The following is a 25,396-nucleotide window of genomic DNA, read 5'->3' as shown; positions in this document are numbered from 1 at the left end:
ACAAAATAACTCAGCAGATTTCTAAGTGCTGCTAAGAGGAAGTCTGAAGGGAAGGCAAGGAGGAACAGGGCAGTTGTGATGAAACTCTTCGCCTTTTGGGCATGTGGAAAGGGTAGCACTGAAACAAATGTTTGCAGAGCTCTCAAAAAAAATTATGGATGTAACAAGATGACTGTTGTCTTTCCACACTGTAGGCTTATAGTAAAGAATAACAGTGTTCATGAAAACTATGTATTTCAAAATGTAATGTAACTTTTTTTTTTTTTTTTTTTTTTTTTTTGTAGATCAGAGGAGTGGAATTTCATTAATGAAGCAGAGAAAATTCGCTTGCAGCACAAGATCTTGGAGGATGGGGAATTCTGGTGAGAATATCTGTCAAAAACCTTGTGTTTCTCCAGGAGATATGCAACTGTGGCTGAAAAGAATCACACTGCACTACTTAAATCTGTTAACACCATTGCCATAATCCCTATTCCCCTTCATATTCCCAATAAGACCCACTCTGAAATACCCTCAGTTTTCCACCAGGGTGTATTGAGTCCCACCATCACAGTTGTTCTAGTTATCCCACCCTTCCACATGTTCTCCATTCCCCTTCCTAAGTACTAACCTCTCACTCCAGTGTCCTCCAGTCACTAGCAAGGAAAAGGCAGCAAGCATCACACCAGGTTTGGAGCAGTACACATGTTAATTGCCCAGCAAACACAATAGAAAAATAATTGAGGTTGCATTGCAACCTTGCCCTAATAGGAGCAGTAATGGGGGTTCTCCTTCTCTCACTCCTAGCCAGGAACAGTGCCTCTTTCAGAGTACTGCCCACCATTTAAATCCACTTGGATTCAGTTTCCCCTCAATTTCTCTAGGATATCATTTGAAGATTTCATGAGACACTTCACAAAACTTGAGATCTGTAACCTCACACCTGACACTCTGGAAGCTGATAAACTCCAGACCTGGACTGTGTCAGTCAACGAAGGGCGCTGGGTGAGAGGCTGCTCAGCCGGAGGTTGCCGCAATTATCCAGGTGAGCAATGCAAGGCTGTCCTGACAGAGATATACCATTGTTCAAATATTTCACAGGGCCCCCGAGTAACACAAAAGATACCAATTTCACTCTATAAGCTAAGATTCAGGAAATCCTTTTTCTGCCAGCTTTGGGTCCTTCAGAAATTTATCAGATGGGAAGGCTGGGAAGCCTTGCTGCTGGGAACAGAGTGGAAAGGTATAAGAAAATATACACTCTGAACTGTTAATAAGAGAAATATATACAACAATTTAAACCAGAAAGATGCCTTGTGAAGAGAATCAAATGGTATAATTTCTAATATGGAAGCCGAGTTTTGCCTCAGAGGCTAGAACTATGTAAAACAAACACATTAAAAGAAGATTAACCCATTTTTAACTTTCCCTCAAGAACCACAGGTAGGGAGCGTTAAAGGTTCTCTTGGTAATAAGCATTGTTAGAAAACTGAAGCTTTACATATTTGCTTTGGGGCCGTTGGGGGGATTTCACAGATACATTTTGGACCAATCCCCAGTATCGCTTGAGGCTCCTGGAGGAAGACGATGATCCTGAGGACGAGGAGGTTGTCTGCAGCTTTCTCGTTGCACTGATGCAGAAGAACAGGAGGAAAGAACGCAAGCTGGGAGCCAACCTGTTCACTATTGGCTTTGCCATCTATGAGGTAGGTCCTAGCACTACCCAGACTATACTCTGCCCAGTGATCACAAATGCCAACCTTATGCATTTTCCCAGTGACTGAATTAATTCAGCCTGGCTACATGACTGCAATATTTGCTTTTCAAGGGACTCAAGGGAAAACCTGGAAGAGAGAAGAGAAATTCCAGGCTTAGTAACCATTTAGTCCATAGTAATCTCAGGATCTACCATACCTGGAAGCAGCAGGCTTTTATAGTCACTTAATGTCAGATGTTAACACATTCTGTCTGTCCCATATATTCTTCAGTCACCTGTTCATTCTTGCCAAAAATTAAACGTTGCATTGGCGGAATCATGTAAAACTGGACAACAGTTATCTGCTGTTGAACAGACGAGAGGACATTGAAGACGATTTTCAAGTATAGTGAGCAACCCCTATCCCTCCTATTTACTTCATAAAGAAGTCAGTTTGATTCCTTGCACAAACGTATCTAGCTCCAGTCTTAACAGAAATTATGTAGAACCCAAGAAATCTGGAAAGAAAGAAGGTGCTTAGAGTATTTATATAATTGGGGGGTGTTTTAATGACTAGCTGCATCCTCAAAAGTCTGTGAAGAGCCTTTTATGTGATCTTCTAAACAAGCAGACTCACCTAGCACCCCTGACTGTTTCTTTTCTTTCTTTCTCCCTAAGGTGCCCAAAGAGGTATGAGCAGAATGGAGGCAGAGTTGACATCTTGGTGTATACTCAGATAGTGTTACTGTTGTGCCTGTCTGTAAGTCAGCTGGAAACTGTCCAGTCAAGCTTGTTTTCAGGGATGCAACAGAAATGAAATCGTTAATCTTTCTGCTTTGAGTGTTTATTAGTAACATTTTGTGAGTTATTTTGAATTCCTTCTCCCTCACACCTTGTTTTCACCTGTACCTTTTCCTTAGTTCTTTTTTTTTTTAATTATTTTTATGTGATCTGGGCATGGCTTTCACTCAGTGAACCTGGACTGTAGCACACAGTATCAGCTATCTCTTGGACGTTACACTCCATACAGAAGAACCCTAGACCAATTGTTTCCTCCAAATAATATATGTAGAATAGAATTTTCTCTCTCTCCATTTTCAGAATTCATTGTCTGTTATGTAACTGTTTTCTCTGGGAAACAGTGGTATTTTCAGCCATTGCGATCACAAAGAAAGTTCTTATCAAAAGTACACAGATGATGGTTTTTTGAGCCTGCCAGAAGCTGAATCGTTGGCACCACAAGTTTTGCAATAAGCTCACATCAAAGCTATACTACCTGAAAAATGTAAAGATGACAACCTGAATGTTGTCTTTACCGGCTGTCTTACAGCTTGTTATTTCTGCAAACAACAACTAGCCCACAATCCCCAACTCAATTTTCATACTAGAATCAATGCCAAATGTGATGATCATGTATCTGAAAGGCAAAACGCAGTTCACATTTTTCCAGTCAAGGACAAGTTTCCGTAGAAAACACCTTCACCTTATGTAGGAGCTTGCATATATCATTCCTTGCCATACCATCCTCAAACTGAACTAGTTGCATACAGCTAAAAAAAAGTCAGATAAAAGCATCTGCAGAGCAGGAGAGAATTGTATTTGAAGCAGATACAAGTTTTGTTGTTTTTGGTTAAAAAAATATAATATTTTTAGTGCTGACAAGAGACAGCCAACCTGTGAGAGTCTCACTTTACTAGATGTATTGCTGAGGTTATAGCAGTGTACCAACATAACTCAACCCATTCCCGAGGAGAAATCTTCAGGGAGGAGACAGACTGCAGAGAGGTCCAAGACTGCTGTGTCTCAGTGTTGCCTGGTCACTGCACAGCAGCACCTCAACAGTGAGGGTGAACCTGCCAACACACTCCACGTGGGCCATGGAGCAGCCCACAGAAGCCAGTTGAACCTAGTCGGTAGCAACTTAAATATGAAAGACTCCATACCTGTACCCAGTTAGCTGTCCCAGTCAGCTGCCTGCATGCTAAGCTGCGATTTCATTTGTGTTTTCTGTCATGACTATGTGCTGCCTGCATAAGAAACCACCTAGGGAATGTGTAAAGTTTTGCTGAAGTCAGACTGACTCATTTGTTCCATAGATGCATGGTAATAAGCACCACTTGCAAAAGGATTTTTTCCTCTACAATGCCTCCAAAGCTAGAAGTAAGACCTACATAAACATGCGAGAAATCTCTGAGCGCTTCCGGCTACCACCCAGTGAGTACGTTATCATACCATCAACATATGAACCTCACCAGGAGGGAGAATTCATCCTGAGGGTCTTCTCGGAGAAAAGAAGTCTTTCCGAGTAAGTTCCAAATCCATTTATCTGGCCCAAAAGGAGGGCACGAGCTCACTAGTTTGCCATAATTGTGTTCCAAGTTTGCCACACACTGCTCTTGTATGTCCTATAGTTTTCTTAACTCCCTTAAAAACTTGAAGCTGCAAACTCATTTCCCGGAGCTTCCCTTAAAGCCTAACAGGAGTGTGCTTTGAACTGTCTCTGGAGAAGCTTACCAGTTGCAGGATGGCCTTCATAAACATGCCCTTTGTAGATTTTATGATGAAAATGAAACAGTTCGTTGCTTCTCAATATATGCCACCAATTGAAGCTTTGGCCAGTCAGATCATTGAAAAGATCTGACTTCAGTCATGAAGAAAACACACAAATAGGTAATTATTTCTTTTCTACCTTATTCTTCCAGTGGCTTCCCAGAGCTCAGCAAATTGGCAGCTAGTTTCCCATTCTTTAGGGCCAAACAGCTTCTGTCTCACTCCCAGCTATCAAAGTTCAGTGGTGGCAAGGCTCTGCGAGGAGCCAGGCCAGACAGCGGCACTCCCGGAGGTGGCATATGGGGTGCTCAGCTCGAAGGGAAAAGCTCCGTCTAGAGTTTGCAACTGTAATGCTTAAAAGCCAAGTGGCTGCTAACAAACCACCTGCAGAAACAAACAAAAAGAAATGGCCAAAGCCACTTTCCTGATTTATTTTCTTTCTGCTTTCTTCTAGGGAAGTTGGAAACATGATTGAAGCACAGCGTCCATCGGTGAGTACTGTCCTGTGCCTCTTTTGCATATGAATAGTGGCAGAGAGGGAAAGGACTGTCACAGCTACTAAAATCTGTAGCAGAAAGCCATGGAAGCCACACGACCTTTCTGTTGTCAGAAATTCTTGTATTTTCTCATCAAAACACTTCTGCTAATATTTGGCTTTTTATACACTACTTCATGATTTGCACAGACCAAAATCTTTTATATGATTTGAAACCTCTCCCAGTATAAAGATGCATTTCTATTGCCTTTGTCTATTAAGAGTATTCATATTCTGGAGAAGGCCTAGCATTTTCCTTTACAAATAAAATTTTTTTATTTGTAATGTTGGTATCTCATCTAATAAAAAAACTATCTTGTTTCAAAATACATTTTTTCTGAAAAGGGATCCAGATGATAATGTGATCAAACTAGCATCCATGACAAGCTCTAACTCTTTGGCCTGAGTTTCTAACATGTCAGTGTAAATATATTATCAGTATATCAATTAGTCCTGAAAAAAGAGGGAATCCTCATGCACAAAATAGAATACCACTAAATCTTGCTCAAAGTGTTTCCTTTCTATTTACTGCCACAGTAACAGACAAACAGCTCCCCAGATCTGGTGGAATTTAATTGCCCTTTCAAATAACAAAATTCAACCTCTGCAGCCCAGACTGGTTCGGAGAAAGAAGAGCAAAAGAGTCAAAGCTGAAAACAGAGATTTTATTCTATTCATGTGCACAAAGCCCCACATGAAATGGGCCACTGCTTTGATATGGTTCTGCCATTCCTATCCTTCAATATGCAATTTATGGGTAATTTGCAAACTGTATGAACATAGATGAATAAGAAAAATAAATGCAAGAAAGGGAAAGAAAAAAAAGATAGCGCTTTAATTATCTCACTCAGTATGATCTGGCCAAAATCTACAATTCTGTTTATAAACACTTTTTTAACTCTCTTTTTGTACAGAAGAAGAAAAAGGGCAAGGTGGGTACTTGGGCAATGCGCAGAGTGCCAGCGAGGAAAAGAGCATGCGCAATGCATGCAGCAGCAGCTGAGGTCTTTCTTGTTGCTAGCGATTTCTCTGCATCTGGAAACTGATCTAGTTACAGGATAAGAGGCTGTTTGCAGCAGGCAAAGATGTTGTCTTCTCATACTAAAATCTAATGAAATAGCTACTAATGAAATACTAATCTAATGAAATGCTCCTCTCGCTCAGAGAAACGGGTAACAGCGAAACCTCCCAGCTTTATAAGCCTGACTTGCAGCTGGCCTTCCTTTCCGCCCCTCCAGAGACACCGAGATATTCCCGTTCTAGTGAAAACCATCCCTTCTCCAGATACATGTCCTCAACTTGCCTTTCCAGTGTCTAATACGGCTACTCTCCTTTCCCAAGGTTTCTGCTAACCAATGTCCTGGATACTCATTTCCGCTCTATACAACTCACTTAGCAACCAAAAATGCACTCTGAGCCTACAAGTAAAATTATTAGTTAGGGGGAAGGATACAAAAAGGCCCCCAAGGGAAATATTCTGAAGATTAATGTGGCTAACTCCATTTTGGATTCCTCTTTCATATATACCCAAAATCATCCATGAAACATCGTAAAGCAGATCAGCCCATAAAAAGACCCAGAAAATGCAATCAGGCATTTTAATCTCAGGGATAGGTGGATTCTAATCAATACTATAGGAGCAAATATTTGCATCTTGTAGCAGCTGTCCTTGCTTTGAATGTACTAAAGCAGACCAATTGCATGTGGTTCCCTACAGCTGAATGCTTCAAGAATCAATACAGAGAAAGAACATAAGCTTTACATAGTTAACAAGCTCCTACAGAAATACAGCAAAGTCATTTTGTTTGTAGGATTTGGATTCTCTTTTCCTTTAAGTGCTACTGCCTTTCATAGAGAAGGGCATTACCCCCCCCCCAAAAAAAAAAAAAAAGAAAAAAGAAAAAGAAAGAGAAGAAAAAGAAAGAAAAGTGAAGCTTAAATTGTCACTTGCTTTCTAGACAGGAAAACTAGATGCCAAAGATTGCACAAGGTGTTTTGCAGCTTTCTTTTTAGCACGAAAAAGAGCAGTAACTTCAGAGATTCCTGTTTTACATTCCCAGCTGTGGCTTATTTGGTGCCATGTCAGGGGTAGAAGCTGTTTCAGCATGCACTTTACCGCAGAATGGGCGGCCCAGAAACTTTCCCCGCTACTTCTTGTGTAATTTCCACTTCTTTTCCTCTATTTTACTCTCTTCCTTCTTCTTCTAGCCTATCATCTTTGTTTCTGACAGAGCAAACAGCAATAAGGAGTTGACAGCAGATGAAGACGCTGGCAAAGATGAAGATAAAAACAGCCTAGATGAGAAAAAGGTCTCTGCAGCAACTGGCAAGGCAGAAAAATAGAGCATGGTCTGGCTGGCATGAAGGATTGGCTGGGCAGAGCACGGTGGGGCAAAGAGGTGTCCTTAGATACTTAACGGCTTTTCATCAGATCTTAACATCATTTGCATTGGTTTTAAGTGGTCTAACAAGTTTTAGAGAACAGAGACTATCTTTTTAGGTATTTAATGCCTGTGCTGGAGGATGCAGCTGCTTGCAAACAACTCCAGGTTGCTCTCATTTACACAAGGATCCAGGCTCTGAGAGATCTCTTCCCCCTGACAAGCAAAGTTCAGTCCACTAAAACTCAGCCGCACGAAGCGGTACCCGCTTTACAGAGGGCACACGGGCGAATCCCGCAGGGGAGGCTTCACGAGGCTCCTGGCTCTGGTCACGGCTTCTCCCCGTTATGAACGGTGCAGCCCCGTACCACGTGGAAAAGGGCCGAGTGGCCAAAGAGCTCCTGCACTCTGCTTTTCTTTCACTCCCAGACAGGGGGAAAAAAATCAAAAAACAAAAAAAACAGGGAATTTGTGTCCCCAGAAGGCAGAGGAGGGACCTGAGGTAGAGCAGCCAGATCCTGAGCCACCTGCTTGTGGTGTTTGGAGCCAAGGCTTGTAGTGTCCCTGCTGTTTTGCTGCAAGACTGCCAGAGCATGTAGGCAGTGAAGGGGGGACTACACCTTAACTTTCTATTGTGTTCAGAGAAACAAAAATAAGCCAAGAAATTCGTCTTAATTTGTTGCACATAATTCCTGTAATTTAACAACATTAGAGGAAAAAAGCATTTAAAGTATAGTTTTTTCCCAGTGCACTTTAGGTATCAGCCTTGGAGTTCAGGCTTGCCCTTTGCATGTGTCCTATAAAGAGAAAAGTGATGAAAGCGAAGCAGTCTGATGGGATATTTGTCTTAAGAAAGAGGCCTCTCGCATTAGAAAGCACTCTCAGCTCCCTGGGTCCTCCTGGTCAACTCGCAGCCTACAGGACTATGGAGCAGACTTTTCTTTTCTGTTCAAAATTTCTCCTTTATAATGTTCTGAAATACAAAATCAGAAGATAAACATCCTGAACTGAAAGTAATCATTTAGACTTGTTCCAAGAGAAATGAAAGCAATAGGATGAAGCTAAAACTTAGCAGTTTCACCAAGGAATACATTTAACCCTTTTCTAGACGGGGAAAGGACCAGGATGATGACACGTTCCTCGGAAGAGCTCCAGTTTTGCTAGGAGGTTGTTTCAGAGCAAGGGTGGTTGAGCCGTCCTCAGACTCCTTTCTCTTTCCCACGGGGCTAATTTCTTATATATATTTTCTTTGCATGTATCTTTTCAGCGTGCTTCAGTGAAGACCCACGAGGCGAGCGAAGAGGAGAAACAGTTCAGGAATATTTTCCGGCAGATCGCAGGGGACGTGAGTACTCAGCCAGTCCCTACCTGGGCCTTCAAACCAGCCTTCAAATCACAGCAGCTATCTACCGCTTCACAGATTCGCCAAATCTCCTTTGAGATCTCAAGCTAAGCAAAATCCAATCAAATCAAAATCCAGTAACGTATACAGCTGTCCTCAGACATACATATAACTTAGGAATGGCAGCGTGACTGTTCTTTTCACTGCATGCAAGGAAGTCGTATTTAAATTCAGCTTTTTACTTCTACTACGGCTACCTGAAGCTATGCAGGGTTTCTTGAACAACTTTGCATAACATATAAACAAGTTAAAAATAAAGCGCTCTCCAGTAAACGCTTAATTAGGGAAGTTAAAAATAGCAGCAGATCAAAGAACAGCATAACTCAAGAGGCTGGTAATAGGATATGAATATTTTCACACTTGGCTTTTTGGCTTATACAGTAGCTTGAAATTACTGGTTGTTCTTCTAGTTACAGTTTAATAAACCACATAAAGTAGCTTTGGCAACTTTAATCTTGTTCCCTGAAGACAGGTTAATTGACTAATGAAAGCTTAATTAGCTTTACTGGTTATCTGGTTGTCAGTTGAGCAGCAGAACGATTGACTGGGCAAAGAACAAGCTGCTCTCACTCCCGCAGAGAGGCACCCCCGGGGCACAGGCGCAGAACGACGTACGGGAACCAGCGCTTCAGACTCGGACTCTATAGCTAAGTCGTTTATCACGGCAATTCTAGGATTCAACCCACTGTAAACATTCAGAAAGTAAAGGTGACATAATTCCACCTGTAAGGCGAGACCGAAAAATCAAAAAACTAATTTGTGGAGAACAGGAAGTGTTTGAATAATTCGTAAAGTTGTGTTGTTGGGGGTTTTTAATCGCAAGTGTTTACGTATCTTCCTCTTACTAATTCTGAGAGTAGGAGGAAAAATAGCATTAGACAAGAGGGAAGGCAAAATATATTAGTACACATGCAATTAGTCTCTACTTGTTCCGTCATTCCAGTAGTGAAGGACGTGCCCTGAAAAATCAACGCAAGTCCAGGCGAGGATAGACATTCCTGCACAGTATCTCTTCTGGCCAAAACCCACATTTTTAACAAGTCACATTTAAATAGTCCTTCTTGGAGAGCTGCCAGCAGTCTCCTTGGACAGCGTACACAGAGCCCATGGTCTAGCCATTTCCCTTCTGACTTGCACTGATTTCCACCTATATAATGCCATTAACTTCGAGGCAATTACTTTCAATTTTAAGCTTGTAGAAACATGGAGGCAAACAAAATACAATTTTGCTTTCCCCCTTATCTATGAACAATTATCGATGAACAAGCCTGATCCTCAGTGTCACCTAAGAAGAAAATAGTGCAGACAAAGAGCAAGCAGGAAGGGTTTAAATCATCTTTTTCAGTTTTTTGGTCTTCACCCTATTTCAAAATGACCCAGTTTCCATTTAGGGCAGAGGCGTGAGAGGTAGAACCGAAGGCTGTGGATCTCAGGGTAACACACGTATGCAGTGTTGCATCAGATAGAGCAAGTTAACCTCAAGACAGCAGGACCCTTTAAGCAATGTAGATAACCACATAAATGCTAGATGGTAACTTCTGATCTGCTTTGTACCAAAGATGTAGCTGCAGCCTAGGGAAAGATTTGGGCCAATGTTTATATGAACCTAGACTTCTTTCTAGTTTAAAGCACATGCCAGACCAGAGAAAGACCTAATTCTTTCAGGATATCCATCTATTAAATGATTTGCTGAGTAATGAATGTTGTAGCTAATAGCATTCTCACCACTTTTCTCACCAGGACATGGAGATCAATGCTGAAGAACTCAGGAATGTTCTCAATAATGTTGTAAAAAAACGTGAGTTTCAGCGTGCTTTTCAATAACTCTTAGAAAAAAATCTGTGATATGGAGTACCCCCCCTTCCCCAAAGTACTTATGGCTTCAAGTTAACAAGTTACCTCGTTACACTTCCCGTCTGAGGCATTAGCAGGCTGAACTTTTCAAAACATGATCGCTACAAGTGATAACAGTCTCTACAAAAACTAACAAAAAACTAATGGAGAGGCAGACTTTTTTCCCCTTTATAGCAAACTTCAGCCCACTGACCCTGGCCTTGCTTAGTTACCTAGAAGTTAGTGCAGAGTTTTCAGGAAGTTTGCAGACTAAAATTGTATAGAACACCTCAAGAAAGCTCATCTGTAATTCATAAGCAATAGCCAAAAGCCTTTCTGGATTTCTCTCTCACTCATTTCTTGAAAGATAACAGAAGTAGATTTGGTTCTAGTTTGAACAGAGTCATAACTAAGAGGCACTTGCTGACTTGTGTGATCTGTTCTCACCTGCAATCATTCATTTCAGATAAGGACCTAAAGACAGAAGGATTCGAACTGGAGTCCTGCCGCAGCATGATTGCTTTGATGGATGTATCCTTTTCCAGTGAAGGGGGGTGCTTGACACCACTCGAGGCCACTTGAGTTTTATTATTCCCCATGTCACTCCTCCTACATACGCTTGGTATTGAACCATGTCAAATGCGAGTCAGTAAGTTGGGGGAGCAAAACAGTACTTTATATTCTGTAGCCAGATAACACAAAGCGTTCCAGGTTTGGTGCATCTTAATTCCAGTCATCTCAGCATTAGCATAGATGGCAAATGAAAATATCTCAAAACAGAGAACTACATAATAAGACATCAGTATCATACCCCCCCCTTAGCTATCAGTTACTGGCTTGCTTATGTACTAAAGCAGATATAGTCTTTTTTTAAGCCTAGTCAACACATATATGGTTTTTGCCAACAAACTTCGTGTACTTCTCTCTTACCTTTACATTTATAATGTATTACGTGTTCCACTGTATGATTAGCACCTACAATAGCTAGAGGAGTAAACATCTTTCTTTTACTACATGTTTGCTTCTACACAAGGAAATAGTACTTCATACTCTTACAACAAAATACAATTCAGATTCAACAAAAATGTTCACAAATGTTTTACTGAACACTTCAGCCAGCTCTTAATGCTGAGGAAATCTTGAACTAGGTTTCACATTCATTCCCTGTCATCCCAGTGGCTATAGACTTACTAATTTTACTTTAAAATATTTTTTTACCTGAATGTTTGCACCACAGACAGATGGCTCGGGGAAGATAAACTTTGATGAGTTTCGTCATCTCTGGGACAAGATTAAAAGCTGGCAGGTATTGCTGAGTTTTCACAATGTTGTTCTTCAAAACTTCAACAGTGCAAAAGTTTGTGTAGGAAAAACAAATCTCTCTCTGTGCACCATAATAATACAACAAAAATGCTCAAAAATATATATAAATGAGCCTTTAAAAAGAAAATTAATGACTTTGCTCATCCTACTCACAGCCTAAGCAAATAACTTACATCTCTGGAGCTCTAACACTAGCATAAGATTTCCCTCACCAGAACGTAATAGATGCACACAAGATGGAGGAAGAGGGTGATGAGAACTACATCCAGGCCTCGCAAATATCTCAATTACGACAATTGAGAGAGGATTTACAGCATAAACTCAAGTCAAACAAGGAGAGTCTTTAAGAGAAAGTGTCCTTTGCCTTTCACAGCACAGGATTAAATAATTACACTTCGGGACTGTGCTAACACCTTAACTGCCCAGTAGGAGAATATAAGGCAGATGACAAAACCTTCAGGTGCCTAAAGCCTAGGGCTTACCTCCCAGTTTTTATTTCTGTTGTGCATTTATTTTTTTGTTTTTCCAGAAAATTTTCAAGCGTTATGACACGGATCATTCTGGAACGATTAACAGCTATGAGATGCGTAATGCAGTCAACGACGCAGGTACTTCCCTAAGCAGTCAATACCCAAAGGTTGAAGAAGCAGGAGGGAGCAGAGGGAGGTGAAACCTCAGCTAGGTTGCTGTGTTAAGGAGTGGAAACAAATGTTGTGCAGCCTTCTAAAGACCCCAGAGAAATTCCAAAATCACTTTCCCCAACAGAGGTTTTCAAACATCCAGAGCGCCTGGACAAAATCTACTGACAAAATAATCTCTTCAACTCTTTGCACTTTTTATTGAACAATACTTTGCCATTGCAAGGTTCTTTCAGGCAGGCTCTCATGAACCTGATGCGACCTCCTTTCTCGCTCGCCGTGTTTTACACGGTCGAGCAGGGGACATGTTGCAATAGGAAGTTTGTGCATCTCCCCGGCACCCCGCTCCTGCAGCCCGAGGCAGCAGTTGTGACAGGGCAGAGCCCTGTTCCCCACACGCCTGGCCGCAAGGAGCACTGGCCTGAGGGGGCCAACGGGCAGCACCAGGCATCTCCTCCGCCAGCAGCACTGATCTAGACGGGAATAGTTTGCACTCGGCTTAGCTATTCGGTAATCCTGACCTGCTTCACGTGGCATCACGTCCTGCTCAAGCAATGGCTAGGCTGTACGTGGAGGTGGCCGTACCATCTCTTTTGGCTCAGACTGCAGAGCAGATCCACAGCACTTGTTGAAAATCCACATCATGCAGTAGCTGGGGACTGGCCAGGGAGCAAAGAGTCTGAGCCACTGTGGTCTCAGTCTCTTCTTCTACCTGCACAACAACAGCAAAGTATTTTTGTAACACTTGCAATTAATGGAATTCATCTTGCAAAGTGAGACCATTAACATGCGTTGCTGCTTCTCTCCGATGCATTGGGGTGCTTGTTTCTGTAGACAGCCAGCTTCCCAGAGCAAATTCATCACCTCCTATTTTTTTTTTAAGAGAACAAGATGACTTCTTCATTCAGAAAATGAGGAGTTTCACTATAAACTTATGTGCGATGATTTCAGTGTGCCTCCATTCCACTGGTATCTTGGTACATCAAACAGTTACCAGTAACAGTTCATCGAGGAATACAAACAGATGGCTGTATTTTACTTTACAAAAACTCAGTAACTCTGTTATTCATTAATCTGGATTTGGACTCTTGCAACAGGAGAAACATGGGTCATTTCATATTTTTAAGGTTTCCATTCTCACTAGGGAAGTCAATGTAAAATAATTTATTTAAATACCTCCCGCCCTGAACACATTTTACAATAAAAAGTTCTAAATCCAGTCTCAGCATTGCAGGTTAGAGACCATGCATGACCTTACGTTTAGCCAACAACTAACAGAGCCCGAATCACTCAAGCCCTTTTAAGAGAAGTTATGTGGCATATTACATCAGTCCACGTGCTGTAGTTTGGTAACACCAAGCCAAGGAGTTACTCATTTATCTATTTTTCAGTCACTGCAGAACTGTGCACAGCAACTTCATCCTGTATTTCCATCTCCCAGTTTTTGTTTTTCGCTCTTATCAGACCAATCTAAATTTTAAGCTCTTTGGAGTAGAGTCCTCTTCCTGTTTACAGTATGGGGTAATTGATATGCTACTGGAACTCCAAAATATTAATTTCAGAATATTTCTTGGGTTTTAAGAAAATAGCCTGACACAGGGAGGCTCCTTCTAGCTCCATTTCATTTTACTTTGTGGCTGCAGTAGTATTTCATCCCTCCTGAGCCTAGGCTGGGCCTGGGAAGCGCTCGAGGCCGCCAAACCTTTCCTCCGGGATTCGGCGGCACGAGCGCTGCCGTGCGGCTGCAGCCCAGCTCTGCCCCGCTTCTCTCCCCTGCAGGCTTTCGCCTCAACAAGCAGCTCTACGACATCATCACCATGCGCTACGCGGACAAGAACATGAACATTGACTTTGACAGCTTCATCTGCTGCTTTGTGCGACTGGACGCTATGTTCAGTGAGTGGCTCCACCCTCGCCCCGCCGCGTTTCTCCTCCCCCCGAAACGCCTCGCTGCGGTTAACGCACCAAAGCCGATACAAGTGCGAGTGTCCGTTTCTGGTTTTAGAATATGACAACCATCTCACACGAACCCAAAAGAAAAAAAGCCGTTGTATTTTTCCAATATTAGCTAAAGAAGAAATACTTCGTAACCAAGTAAATGCACCTCTGCATAAGCTGCATGGCACACTGGGAACATAATTTGGTTTGTGATGCGGGATCATCTTTACTTTTTGCTAGCACGGTGATTTACTCTATTCCACCTGTTTTTCTTTCATTGCTTTAGGAGCATTCCAGGCCTTTGATAAAGATGGAGATGGAATCATTAAACTCAATGTCCTGGAGGTAAATAGTCTTATTCCACTAGTTCTAACACAGTGTCACGATATTGATTTTTAATCTAATTATTCATTGCACACATTCTTGAGGAACCCTAGGAAAGTTGGTCTGAAATTGTCATCCCATTGGTAAGAGTCCACAAAACCTGCCAAAAATTTTGCTACTGATTTTACATAGAAAATGTATGTATATATACATGCTCCACCAGCTTCAGCTGTCGTACAAGACTGCAGTTGGTGCTTACGTACACAACTGGGAGGCAGATAACTGTCTTTTGATATCATCTTTAGCATGTTTCAAAACATTTTTGAAAGATTTTTTTATGAGGCAATTTAATTAACACATTTAAGATAAAGTATATTTAACTGATAAGGGGGGTCAATTTAGTTCTTAACTGTTTTTAATCAAACCAGACCAACCAGGCCTGATAATAATGCAGAAATCGCGCTGGCTGGGGGCAGAGCAAATTTGAAAACCAGAGGAGGGAGAGCCACAAATGTGTAACTAAGAGCTGTACGAGTATCATTTGCACATATATGTGCATGCGGGAAGAACACAATAAAAAAGGAGCATAGCCATGAAGAAGCAGTGAAGGAATGGAGAGGGGCATTTAATAGAGCTAAAGCTGTTCCTCTCCCGTCAGCGTGCACACACGCAGCACAACCCAGACCACGAAAAGGAGCGACAGATGGAGCAGTTGCCTGCCCTGCTTCCTCTCCCCTTCTTTGCCCCCACCTCCTACTGCACTAAGTTCTGTGCCTCAATAAAAACAAGTTTTCTTCTCCTCTTTAATTCTAACTCACTCCTCTTCTAGTGGCTGCAGCTCACGATGTACGCGTAACACCAGAGCCATCTGCCAGCAGCATCAAGAACGCACTCAAGATACCTGCTGAACGAAGCCAGCTCCGTTCATCCCCGCACGCAAACAAGAACGATTCCTCGCGCACGGGCTTCGCCTGCCGAGATGAACAGCACAGTGCCTCGGAAAAAGAGGCAACCGTATTCCTGCAGGGAGATTAGCACGTGTATTCTGTAACTACTTTTGTATCGTCTCCTGGCATTTTACTTTGAGCAACAACTTCCTTCTGGCTAAGCTACATTTTTTCTGCATGGTGAAGTCGCAGAGCATGTACCAGTATCCTGCTTAGGCTGGCAGCTAGAAGTCTTCCCCCGAAGTCAGTACAGAGGCAAAGCTGGAACTGTAGCTGAACTGTGAAAGTATTTACTACCACCTTGTAATCTGTCATCTAGTCTTTGTCCTGATACTGGTTCAATCACCGTAGCATCTTCATGAATTCAACTGAGCATTTCACATGAAGCTGTGGTAGATCTACACTGAGGTTATACATCTCAATCAGTTATGTTCTAGATGTGGCTGTGAGGGTTGGTTTTCTGCTACACTAGAAACTTGGAAGTCAGGCAAAAGAAACTGGTATCCATATACATTTTAAAAACTTGGTCGAGCGCCCCAGCAAGTGTCAGAACTGAGCAATTGAGCTCTCAGACACTTCTAATATCTCAATACTATCTTAATTACATATTGGATTTTTTTAACTGCTTTCTCTAAGTAGAGAAACTGATTTGCAGTTCCAGAAATAAAACACCTCTTACACATATAAATATAGATTTTTTTTTTCCAGAGTCCTATTTTGTTGAAAGTATTTTGAATGGAATGACTAACAGCTGAAGTCTGCTTTAACTTCAAAATATGTTTTAGCTATACCCCAACTAGAGTCCTTCACTTTCTGCTGGTCATTATTTAAAAGCTCAGCTTTTTTGTAGCTTAGTGAAAGGTATGTCACATTAGATCCACTACTTCCAGATTTGAAAGTAAGATTATTATCTCTTATTATTGTATGGTCTTCTCCATTTCTATGTTATTAATTTGGGGGATTTTTCTGTTAGTGCACAAGTCAAGGCTGGCTTAAATTTTCTTTGATAAATCCCTTTTCCTCCCTGCCTTCCTATTCCCAGCAAAGATCTGAGGATCTTCTGGAAGGTGCATCTATCCATGGTCTAATAATAAACTTCCTTATTACACTGGCTCCCTAGATTTGATGCAATCGCAGGAGGAAATAAAAATTACTAATTGTATCTTAGCAAAAAATTCTAATGGATTAATAAATTTAAGAAGTACTTTACTAATATCAAGAGCAAATAAGTAGCAGGTTTTTGGTATAGGTTATCCACCATCATAATGATTAATACTACACTCAAGATGAGGTATAAAAATATTTCCTGACAGTATTGTTATTTCCTTACTGGAAAATATGTTTTCTACTCTAGACATACAGAAAATCACACACACGTTATGATATCATGGTCATTTGGAGAAGACTATTAGAATGTATAACTACATTTATTTCACTAGAAATAAATTAATTAGGCTTTGGCCATCTCTAGGTCTCTTACAAAGGAACAGGGTGTAATGAAGCAGTGAGTCTTCTCCCACCACTCTCTCAAACATACAGCAGCTTCTGAAATTCTAAAGCAAATAGGAAATCAGCCTAAGATCTCAAATACTTTCTAGTTAGTTATTTAAGTTAGTTGGTTAGCATTAAAAGCAAACACTTGAGCTGAGAGGTTCTATTATAATCAGCTTTATGGGTAACAGGCTTTCAGAACTGGTCAATCATTGATGAATCATTGATGACAAAAATGGAAGGAAAAAGAAAAGGTTTACAGAGATCAGCTTTGCCAGGATAACCTTTCACTGAGGGGAAAGCCCTCGCCACATGCATGTGTACACAAAACAAAATATTTTTTTGCTGTACTCAGTACTTAAAAAATGCATTCTACTTTCGGATTCAATTTTAACATTATTGAAAAGGAGCAAGTCAAATGAAAACTCCAATTTTTTTTCATTTAAACATTTATGAAGGCTTAAAAATGCAACTTGTAAGATGAGAACATCTGCTTAATAACCAAATCAATCCACTACTGTAAAGTGCAATTGCAAAAAAGAATCCTTGCATTCACTGGAAGTTATTCAATTAAGTAGCACATTTAACTGACAGATTAAGAAAAAAATAACTTTTGGCTACAACAAGGTCTTAATGTTGTCTTGCACTGTAAGCTACTACTCTTAGGAGTAAGAAAATTCTATGATTAGTCTAAGGAAGAGTTATTCTCCTTTAAAACCAATTTTTGCTTTAACCAAAATTAAGCTTTCCAGATGACTGGAATACTAAGAGCCCTGGGTTCCAGCCCTCCGTCATCTCCATTAAACTATTATTTTTCACATTAAAAATTATGGCATTGAGAAGCTCTCTGTTGGGGTACTTGAAGAAACAAAATCGAGCAGTCAAAAGATCACAATCAGGATTTTTGACTGGCATCCCAGACGGTCCTGATGAGTGAGCTACCAGCAGCTCCGAGAGCCCCCCTCCGCAGAGGTTCACGAAGCAGGGGAGCTCGTACGTCGCCCTGGCGGAGGCCCAGCTGGGCGCACAGCTCGCGCTGCCCCTCCTGAACTACACTGCCCTGGCATCCTGCTCACGGGAGCAGCAGCTTGCGGCGCTCCTGCCGGTGCTGGTGGTAATCCACTGGCACATACAGCTTCAAACCGTCCTGTCGGATTTTATCCGGCCCTCTTTAAAAATTGAAAAAAAATCCGGAACAAAGTGAAATTCTACAGCATCTTACTAAAGAACCATTCTGTTCCAAACAAAGAAGAGTCAGGCTGACAAACCATATAAGAAACTTTTATTTTATTTTTCTGTTTTTGCTGGGTAAAGTCTCATTATTATGCTCACAGCTTTGTACCAAAATGAAAGAGGAACACATGGTCAATCTGTGCACGTGCTACACAGCTTAAATTATTAAATATTCAGTTATGTTGTTTTATTCCACTTTCATTCTTCAGAAAGACTGTTTAACACTTACAGCAAAGTGAAACTGAGAAGCTGGCAGGTGCATATAACAGAACATTACCTACACAGTTTGCTCTTTACTTTCACTAGTAAATATTTTACAAACAATAGCTGAAACTGTTTCCTTATCTTCCTTACATATTCTGCAATTCTGGAAAACAGACTGTATGAGTAATAGTAGCATACAAATCCTGGAAACCGGGAATCGTCTGTACCTGTGTTTTAATTAAAAAGGAAACAGTATTTTCTTAAAACCACGTGTTTATCCCTGGGAACCTACCATTTATTGCAAGTCAGAGTTTTCAGTTATTGTTTATCTTGATCCAGCAGTATGAGAGTGTACAGTCTGAAAATGTGCGTTTAAAACTGCACTGCTTCAAACATGCTGCACAACCAAACCCCTGCTATTTTGTAGTCAACTCACGCTTTGACAAAGCATCTTTAAATAATTCGCAGTCCACACAGGTTATACCAGGCAAACAGAAGCTGGGGTATTACTCAATGCACCTTTGTACCACGAGATTTGACAGCTTCCCCTCCCGCCTCCCTCCATGCACAGAGGAGGGGCAGGCAGCTTTGTACCAAACTAGGAAAATATCCCTTGCCGAGCAAAAGTCGCTAGCGTATACCTGAAGCAGCAGCATTAGGTATACGTGGCATTAGGCCACGTAGTATTGCACTGTCCGTCAGCTGTTATTTTCCACTGTGATTTGAAGCAAAAAGGAACATAGGATCTAGACCAAAGTCAGCATCACCCTGTGATTCAATACCTGCGGGGAAATTTGGTGGGGGGGAAGGTTCTTGTGACACAAAATAGGTTTACTCGATAATTTTATGCATCTCAGGCCCCTTCTGAGCGGGGGTAGAAGCCGCCATATGGAAGGCGCAATGAATTCTCACACTTTTAAAGAGAACAACATAACCAATTCGAGGAACTCACGGCCCATTCTTTGCATCATACAAAGTACAATAGCTCTGAGCACTTTATATTCAGCACGGAGGGCCATAGCTTAATTAAACACAATGTCAGTACTGCTAGGAGGAAAATGCTGGCCTGCTCCCCAATAGGACTGCTATACTTAGTCAGACACATACAAAGTCCAGAGCGCATTACTCCGAAATTGAGTAATAAAAAAATCCCCCAGACCTCAGCTAAAAACAAAATAAAGCCCCCTTCTAGTCAGTCTTCTACCCACAACATTTTACATAAAATTTTGCATAAAAAACAAAAACAATCTTGAATATAGGCTTCAGATGTGCAGTACTGCTTTTCCTTGCAAATATTACTCTTTCCAAAGCTTAGAAATACTTCCCATTCTTTGGAGGTATATCAGGAGGCAGAATCCTAATTAAGTGGCAAGACTGGAGTGGATACATTATTAATGGTTGTCAGGCTAATGCACGAGTTTACCAGCTACTGTGTGCAACTGCCTCGAGGAGGAGCGAAGGGCCATTAACGAAAGCCGCATGCAATTCCAGCTGAACAAATGGGAACTGCAAAGATGTCTGGGGAATTTCACATCTGCAGGACAGCTTTGTAGCTTTGTCCTTTCAAGGGATCCTCAGGACAACAAAGCAGCACAACATTTTTCTCTGAGCCCCCAAGCGTTTTTTTTTTTTTTGTTTGTTTTGTTTTGTTTTTTTTTTTTTAACACACCCATCCAGCTCTGCAATTTCCCTGCCTCTTACTCATTTTAAGATCCTTGAGATGCATCTGATATATCTGATATGACCTACCAAATAACAAAAGACATCACTGCTAAAGCCGGATTTCAGAAGTCCAGCCTTTAGGGGAGGGCTGTTCTCAAGGACAGATAAGGAAATATCTTGAAATGGACTACAAGAAAGGGAAGCCTGCTTATACCAACAAGAAAAGATAAACCCTATAAGCAAACAGGAATGCAAATAAAGTGTAGTAACTTTATCTGTTGCAGCACTTATGAGAAGGATCTTTATGCATTCCTGAAAACAAAGTCATCACCTGAAGGACTATGAAGAATTGCAAGGATAAAGAAACAAAATCTACTCTCACACACCCGCTTTCACCACAAACACTCCACATGCTTGTTCTCAGAATACACAGTTCCACACCTTCACTTCAACCACATCTACAAAGGACAGCTTGAAAAGTTCACGCTGCTTATTCCACACCTTTACATGCTCCCTTCTTTATGGTTCAAAAACTCTCAAATATCAACAGTTTTGGAAATGGTTTATAGGTCTTGCAGAGTCTTCTGCTTTTAGGTCATTAAAAAAAAAAGAAAAAAAATATATAGTAAAAGTATTCTGGGTGACCCTACAGCAACACAGCCTGCATCAGAAAATGATTATTCTACTCGGAGAACTCCCTGATCTTGATCATCTCTTAAATTGCTTCATCCATAGACCATGGCAAAACAAAACAAACCCTGAAAAACAAAACAACACACACACAAAAAAAAAAGCTAAAAATCCCTCAGACAAGGTCCAAGTCACATACTGTTTTTCTTTTCCCTACTCCCAACAGTTTAACAAAAACACTCCCACAAAAAAAAAAAAAAAAAAACAAGGCAGGAGCTTTGGAACCACGAGGATTCCCATGTGTTTGAAGTAGGATGCTACTGTATCTCATTCTTAATTTATCTCTGCCTCTCTTGAGGAGAAAAACCACCAATGTCAAGTAACTGCAGAGAAATTATACTCCTTAGCTGAGACAGCGTAAAAACAGTGTGCTTCAGGGACAGCCCTAAGGTCTCCTGGCTAGCATCACAGCAGAACACCCATGGGCTTCCCTCAGACACTTTATTGGCCTAAAAAAGGTTTCTTTGTGATTAAAGAACAAGGCTATAAAATGTATTTAGTCTGAGGTTGGCATGTCTGAGCCTCAAACTAGCAGTGAAAGCAACACGCAGTGAAATGAGTACATTCTACCTGTTTGAAAAGCACTATGTTAATTTATAAGCAGCTCATTTTGGAGACTGGGTTGTCTTTACTGCCTGGATACAGTTTGAAAGAACCTCTGCTTTTTTATTCTCAGCTGCAGGTTAAGCAAAAGTGAACAAAAAGCTCTTTGCTAAACTAGTTTCATGATTTAAGACAATATCTCAAATGGAAGAAGCATGTTTCACTGTATTTTATGGACAAATTAAGTTCGCCATCCGAAGGGGCAATTGCAGAGGAGCCCTGCGCAGCAGAAACAGTCCTCTCCTCAGCAGCAGCTTTACTGTGATACATTACATGCATCTATAGAAATAATTCTTTTCCATGCGATGTGCATTTTGTAACCCCAGCTTCTGCTTGAGAACTTTGGACTCTAAAATCCTGCTTCAGCACAACAGAAACAATACACCAAAGTGGATACACTTAGACACCTCATGCCATTACATTTCTATTAGTTTGCTATGCTGTGAAGATACAGGACTACAAGTTCAGTCATTAAGATTCCGTATCTGATCTCACTGATAAGATAAACAATTTGGCAAGATGAGCTACCAAATAAAATCAGGAATCCAACTTATATTGTATCAAGATAGCAGTGGTTATGCTGGTATTTAACTGTAAAACAAAAGAGCTGATATCAGTCCCTCCTTTCCTGTACAAAGGTACCTATATTTAAAGAGACTAAGATCCCTAAGTGGGCTAGTTTGTCGCTGTAATTCTGGTTGGTTTGCTTCTCTGGCACACCTCTTCACGAAGTGACTGCTTTCCTCTAAAAACACCTTAGGAAGTGTAATGTTGAGGGCAGTCTGTATATATTGTGCCAGTTACAGCAATTTTTGGACAAGGAATAAAAATAGGCATAAATTAGAGTTACCGTTAAAAAAAAATAATAATTGATTTACTCCAGTTCTCCATAAAATACCTTTTCTTTTTATGAAGAAAGCCAAAACATACACTGGATATTCAGGTTACGCTTTCAGAATTTTGATATTCTATTTGCAGAATTTTATTAAAATTGGCTAAAAAACTGGATGCAACATAAAAACAGACATGTCTTAGTTAGACATTTAACAGATTTTAAGGTGAGTTTGCGAACACCAGCACTTATTGTAATGTAAGTTCTCAACACCCCTCTGGACTTCCAAAAGACGCTCAGGATATACTTCTTCAAAAAAACAAGGCAGACAAGAGGGGGGATATTCTTATCTGTCAATGAATTAAAAACTTGCAAGAATCTTCCATTTGGACCAAGTCTTAATAGACAAACCTTATTTCTACAGAGTGCAATACAACCTGCAGTCTCTGTAGCAAGGCCTTTCAGCCCCTCTCCCGTTTTGTACTCCAAGTTGGAAAAGAAAAGAGAAAAGATTGGAGTAAGAAATGGGTATTATTTGGAATAATTCTGATGTATAAAATTACTTCCCAATGTGGGAGGTGAAAAGCTTCATGAATCGATCCTGCTGTCATCCTCAGCATGTCTTTCAATGTGTCCTACTGCATCCTAGGGAAAAAAAAGAAAAAAAAAGAAAAAAAAAAAAGTAGTCAGTTGAGAACAAAAAACCCCCACATCTTTGCAAAGGATTCTAGAAAGCTCAACAAAAATGGCACTCTAGATCAAGAAAATTACTGACTTAACACATCTAGAAACCCACACCAAGCTATTAAATCATATAGATACATATATATATACACACACACACATATATACACACATACATACATATGTCTCACATACTACCGTATGTGAGAATCAAGGCAAGTAAGAAACAGCTCCCTTTCTAAGTAGAAGGGTGTATCAGATAGATAAATTATATCCAAAGCTAGTGCTTAGAAAGAAATTAAAGACTCTACTTCTCCTTTTCAGTTCTCAGAGAAACTGCCTTCCATTATGTACTTTGAACAGTATTCAACAAGAAGGTAGTTTATATTGCAAAGGGGTAACATGCGGGTTTCACTGGTCTTTTCCTCCTCCCATTAGTTCTTCTTTTTTTTCATCTGTGCTAACATTTACTCAGAAATTTGTAATTACATTTATTAATCTTTAAGCAAAACCAATCTAATGCGAAGAATAAACAACATCCTGCATCTGCAAAAATGGGGCAAGAGGAGGGTGAACAGTAAGTTAAGATTATAAAAAAAAATATCCAAACTGATGTTTGTCCATCTTAAAAATAAAACTTTACTACAAAAACCTGAAGAACTCTTGATTATAGTTACCAGAACTACTTCTACCATTTCAAAATGTTAATGATTTCCAGATCAGATTCTAAGATCACACTATTTCAAACCAATCACATTTCAAGCTACCACACTTAGCTGCTCTCTTCATCAGTCACAGGTTGACCTCTGCTAGCCTTTCCCGACCATAATTATATTCTGTTAAGCCTGTTAAGACTAGCAGAATTTAACCATCTTAAAGAGATTCAGGAGCAAGTCTCACAATCATGATCACAGTATCTACTTAACACCTGGGGGCTTTAACCTTTCTATTACACTACTAAATACAACCACATTACTTCCAGCACATACCTGCTTGGAACCTTTCCTGGAAGTAAAGAAAGCATCACAGTTCTTCCAACGACACTTTAGGGTCTGAAAATTTGGATTGGTGTGGTCAGTTAGCAAGTGTTGTTTCAGATGGTCCACAACTCCAAAGATCAGGGAACATCCATGCCACTGGTGGAAAAATCATGTCAGCATAAGCCAGAGAGAAAGAATTTTAGCTAATTCCTTTATTCTTGCAACTTAACAATATTCTACCCACACTGTTCACAGACACATTCCTCTTATGGAGATTTCAACCTTCTCATTCCATCTTCATTCTCAGTGGTCTCTAGTACTTTAAATATAGCTTTACAGCAATTTTTTCCTGCCTCTAGCCCAGCCTAGACTACTAGAGGGGGAAAAAAAAAAAAAAGAAAAAGAAAGGGGGAGGAGGAAAAGATGAACTAAACCTTTGCAGAATTTAAGCTTACCTCAGTTTCATTTAATTCCTAATTGCTTCATCTTATTTAGCACAGTAAATCTACTTTTACATGCAACTTAACTGGAGTTTTGGGTTTTTAAAAGTTATATGCCATTATCTAAAGCTTTTACATATTATTGACTTGCCCAAAGTGTGCACACATACTAAAAGACTCAGAAAAGCAACTAGTTTTATGTTTTCAGTTATTTTAAAAAGATTAGTGAAGTATAATAAATTAGAAGTTAAGTTATGCAAGACTGAATTGTGACCATCATCAGTTTAGTCCAAGAATATAGCAAAGGAAGACTAAAATCACTTTGCTCATTACCCAGCAACGATAATTCTGCATCAGATTAAGCCTCACAGCTCTGACACTACCATCATAGCATCCAGTGTAGATCTGTAAAAGAAAATTTATGAAAAGAATGTTGAGAATAACAGAAAAAAAAATGAAGTAGCATTTTGAAGGAGGCTTAAGGGTAGACTATACCAGGTGAACAACCAAACATCAACAAAACACACAAGGCTCCAAAATTTAAAAAGTGGGTCTAAGCTAATTCTTTTAAGATTTAAATTTATAATTTACAAAAACCTACTAACTAAGAAATGTTGTCCACCAGGGGGGAGGGGGGCGGGAAAATCAATCAACAAAAAAAAAAAAAAAAAAAGAAAGAAAAAAAAAAAACACGAACAGAACACCCCTTAGGTAGAAATGTCAAGTTTCCAGGACTTTAACAGCTAAATGTATATGCAGAAAGGAAGGGGGGAGGAAGAGGGAAGAAAAACACCAGGATTTCAGGAAGAAAGTTGAAACAGACTTCGAGAAGGTAGCTAAAATGATATCCTATAAGTTCCCCAGCTCCCCTCCCACCACTTTTTTTTTTTTTTTTTTTTTTTTTTTTTTTTTTTTTGGCAAAAGCTGTGTGCAAAACTGTCCTTTGGAAAAAAAAACATGTTAGATGCACATAATTCTATAGATGCACATAACTATAGAAGTTATTCATTAAGGTGGGGGGAGCAGGGAAG

General features: G+C 40.3%; 2 protein-coding genes across 3 annotated transcripts in view; one reads left to right on the top strand and one right to left on the bottom strand.

Annotated features, from left to right (window-relative positions):
• The window catches only part of CAPN3 (calpain 3), a 31,261-nt gene extending 14,315 nt beyond the window's left edge, over positions 1 to 16,946 (top strand). The window contains exons 9-23 of one of the 2 annotated variants that reach the window (XM_062576324.1): positions 285 to 362; positions 864 to 1,024; positions 1,516 to 1,685; positions 2,354 to 2,365; positions 3,772 to 3,980; positions 4,680 to 4,716; positions 6,969 to 7,070; positions 8,409 to 8,486; positions 10,284 to 10,341; positions 10,843 to 10,907; positions 11,614 to 11,682; positions 12,229 to 12,307; positions 14,117 to 14,233; positions 14,562 to 14,620; positions 15,429 to 16,946. In XM_062576324.1, the coding sequence (XP_062432308.1) occupies positions 285 to 362; positions 864 to 1,024; positions 1,516 to 1,685; positions 2,354 to 2,365; positions 3,772 to 3,980; positions 4,680 to 4,716; positions 6,969 to 7,070; positions 8,409 to 8,486; positions 10,284 to 10,341; positions 10,843 to 10,907; positions 11,614 to 11,682; positions 12,229 to 12,307; positions 14,117 to 14,233; positions 14,562 to 14,620; positions 15,429 to 15,455 (1,321 nt within the window). In that variant the 3' untranslated portion in view covers positions 15,456 to 16,946. The remainder of the gene's footprint in view (positions 1 to 284; positions 363 to 863; positions 1,025 to 1,515; positions 1,686 to 2,353; positions 2,366 to 3,771; positions 3,981 to 4,679; positions 4,717 to 6,968; positions 7,071 to 8,408; positions 8,487 to 10,283; positions 10,342 to 10,842; positions 10,908 to 11,613; positions 11,683 to 12,228; positions 12,308 to 14,116; positions 14,234 to 14,561; positions 14,621 to 15,428) is intronic. The other variant, XM_062576325.1, reaches the window with a different exon arrangement.
• A 1,363-nt stretch (positions 16,947 to 18,309) lies between these two features.
• ZNF106 (zinc finger protein 106) overlaps positions 18,310 to 25,396 on the bottom strand; it is a 44,519-nt gene continuing 37,432 nt past the window's right edge. The window contains exons 20-22 of the mRNA XM_062576323.1: positions 24,699 to 24,770; positions 23,935 to 24,081; positions 18,310 to 22,906 (exon numbers count right to left, since the gene is read on the bottom strand). Of these exons, the coding sequence (XP_062432307.1) occupies positions 22,850 to 22,906; positions 23,935 to 24,081; positions 24,699 to 24,770 (276 nt within the window). The 3' untranslated portion in view covers positions 18,310 to 22,849. The remainder of the gene's footprint in view (positions 22,907 to 23,934; positions 24,082 to 24,698; positions 24,771 to 25,396) is intronic.

Source organism: Rhea pennata, chromosome 5, assembly GCF_028389875.1.
Source record: "Rhea pennata isolate bPtePen1 chromosome 5, bPtePen1.pri, whole genome shotgun sequence".
Lineage (NCBI taxonomy): Eukaryota > Metazoa > Chordata > Aves > Rheiformes > Rheidae > Rhea > Rhea pennata.
This window is presented reverse-complemented; position numbering and strand designations above follow the sequence as displayed.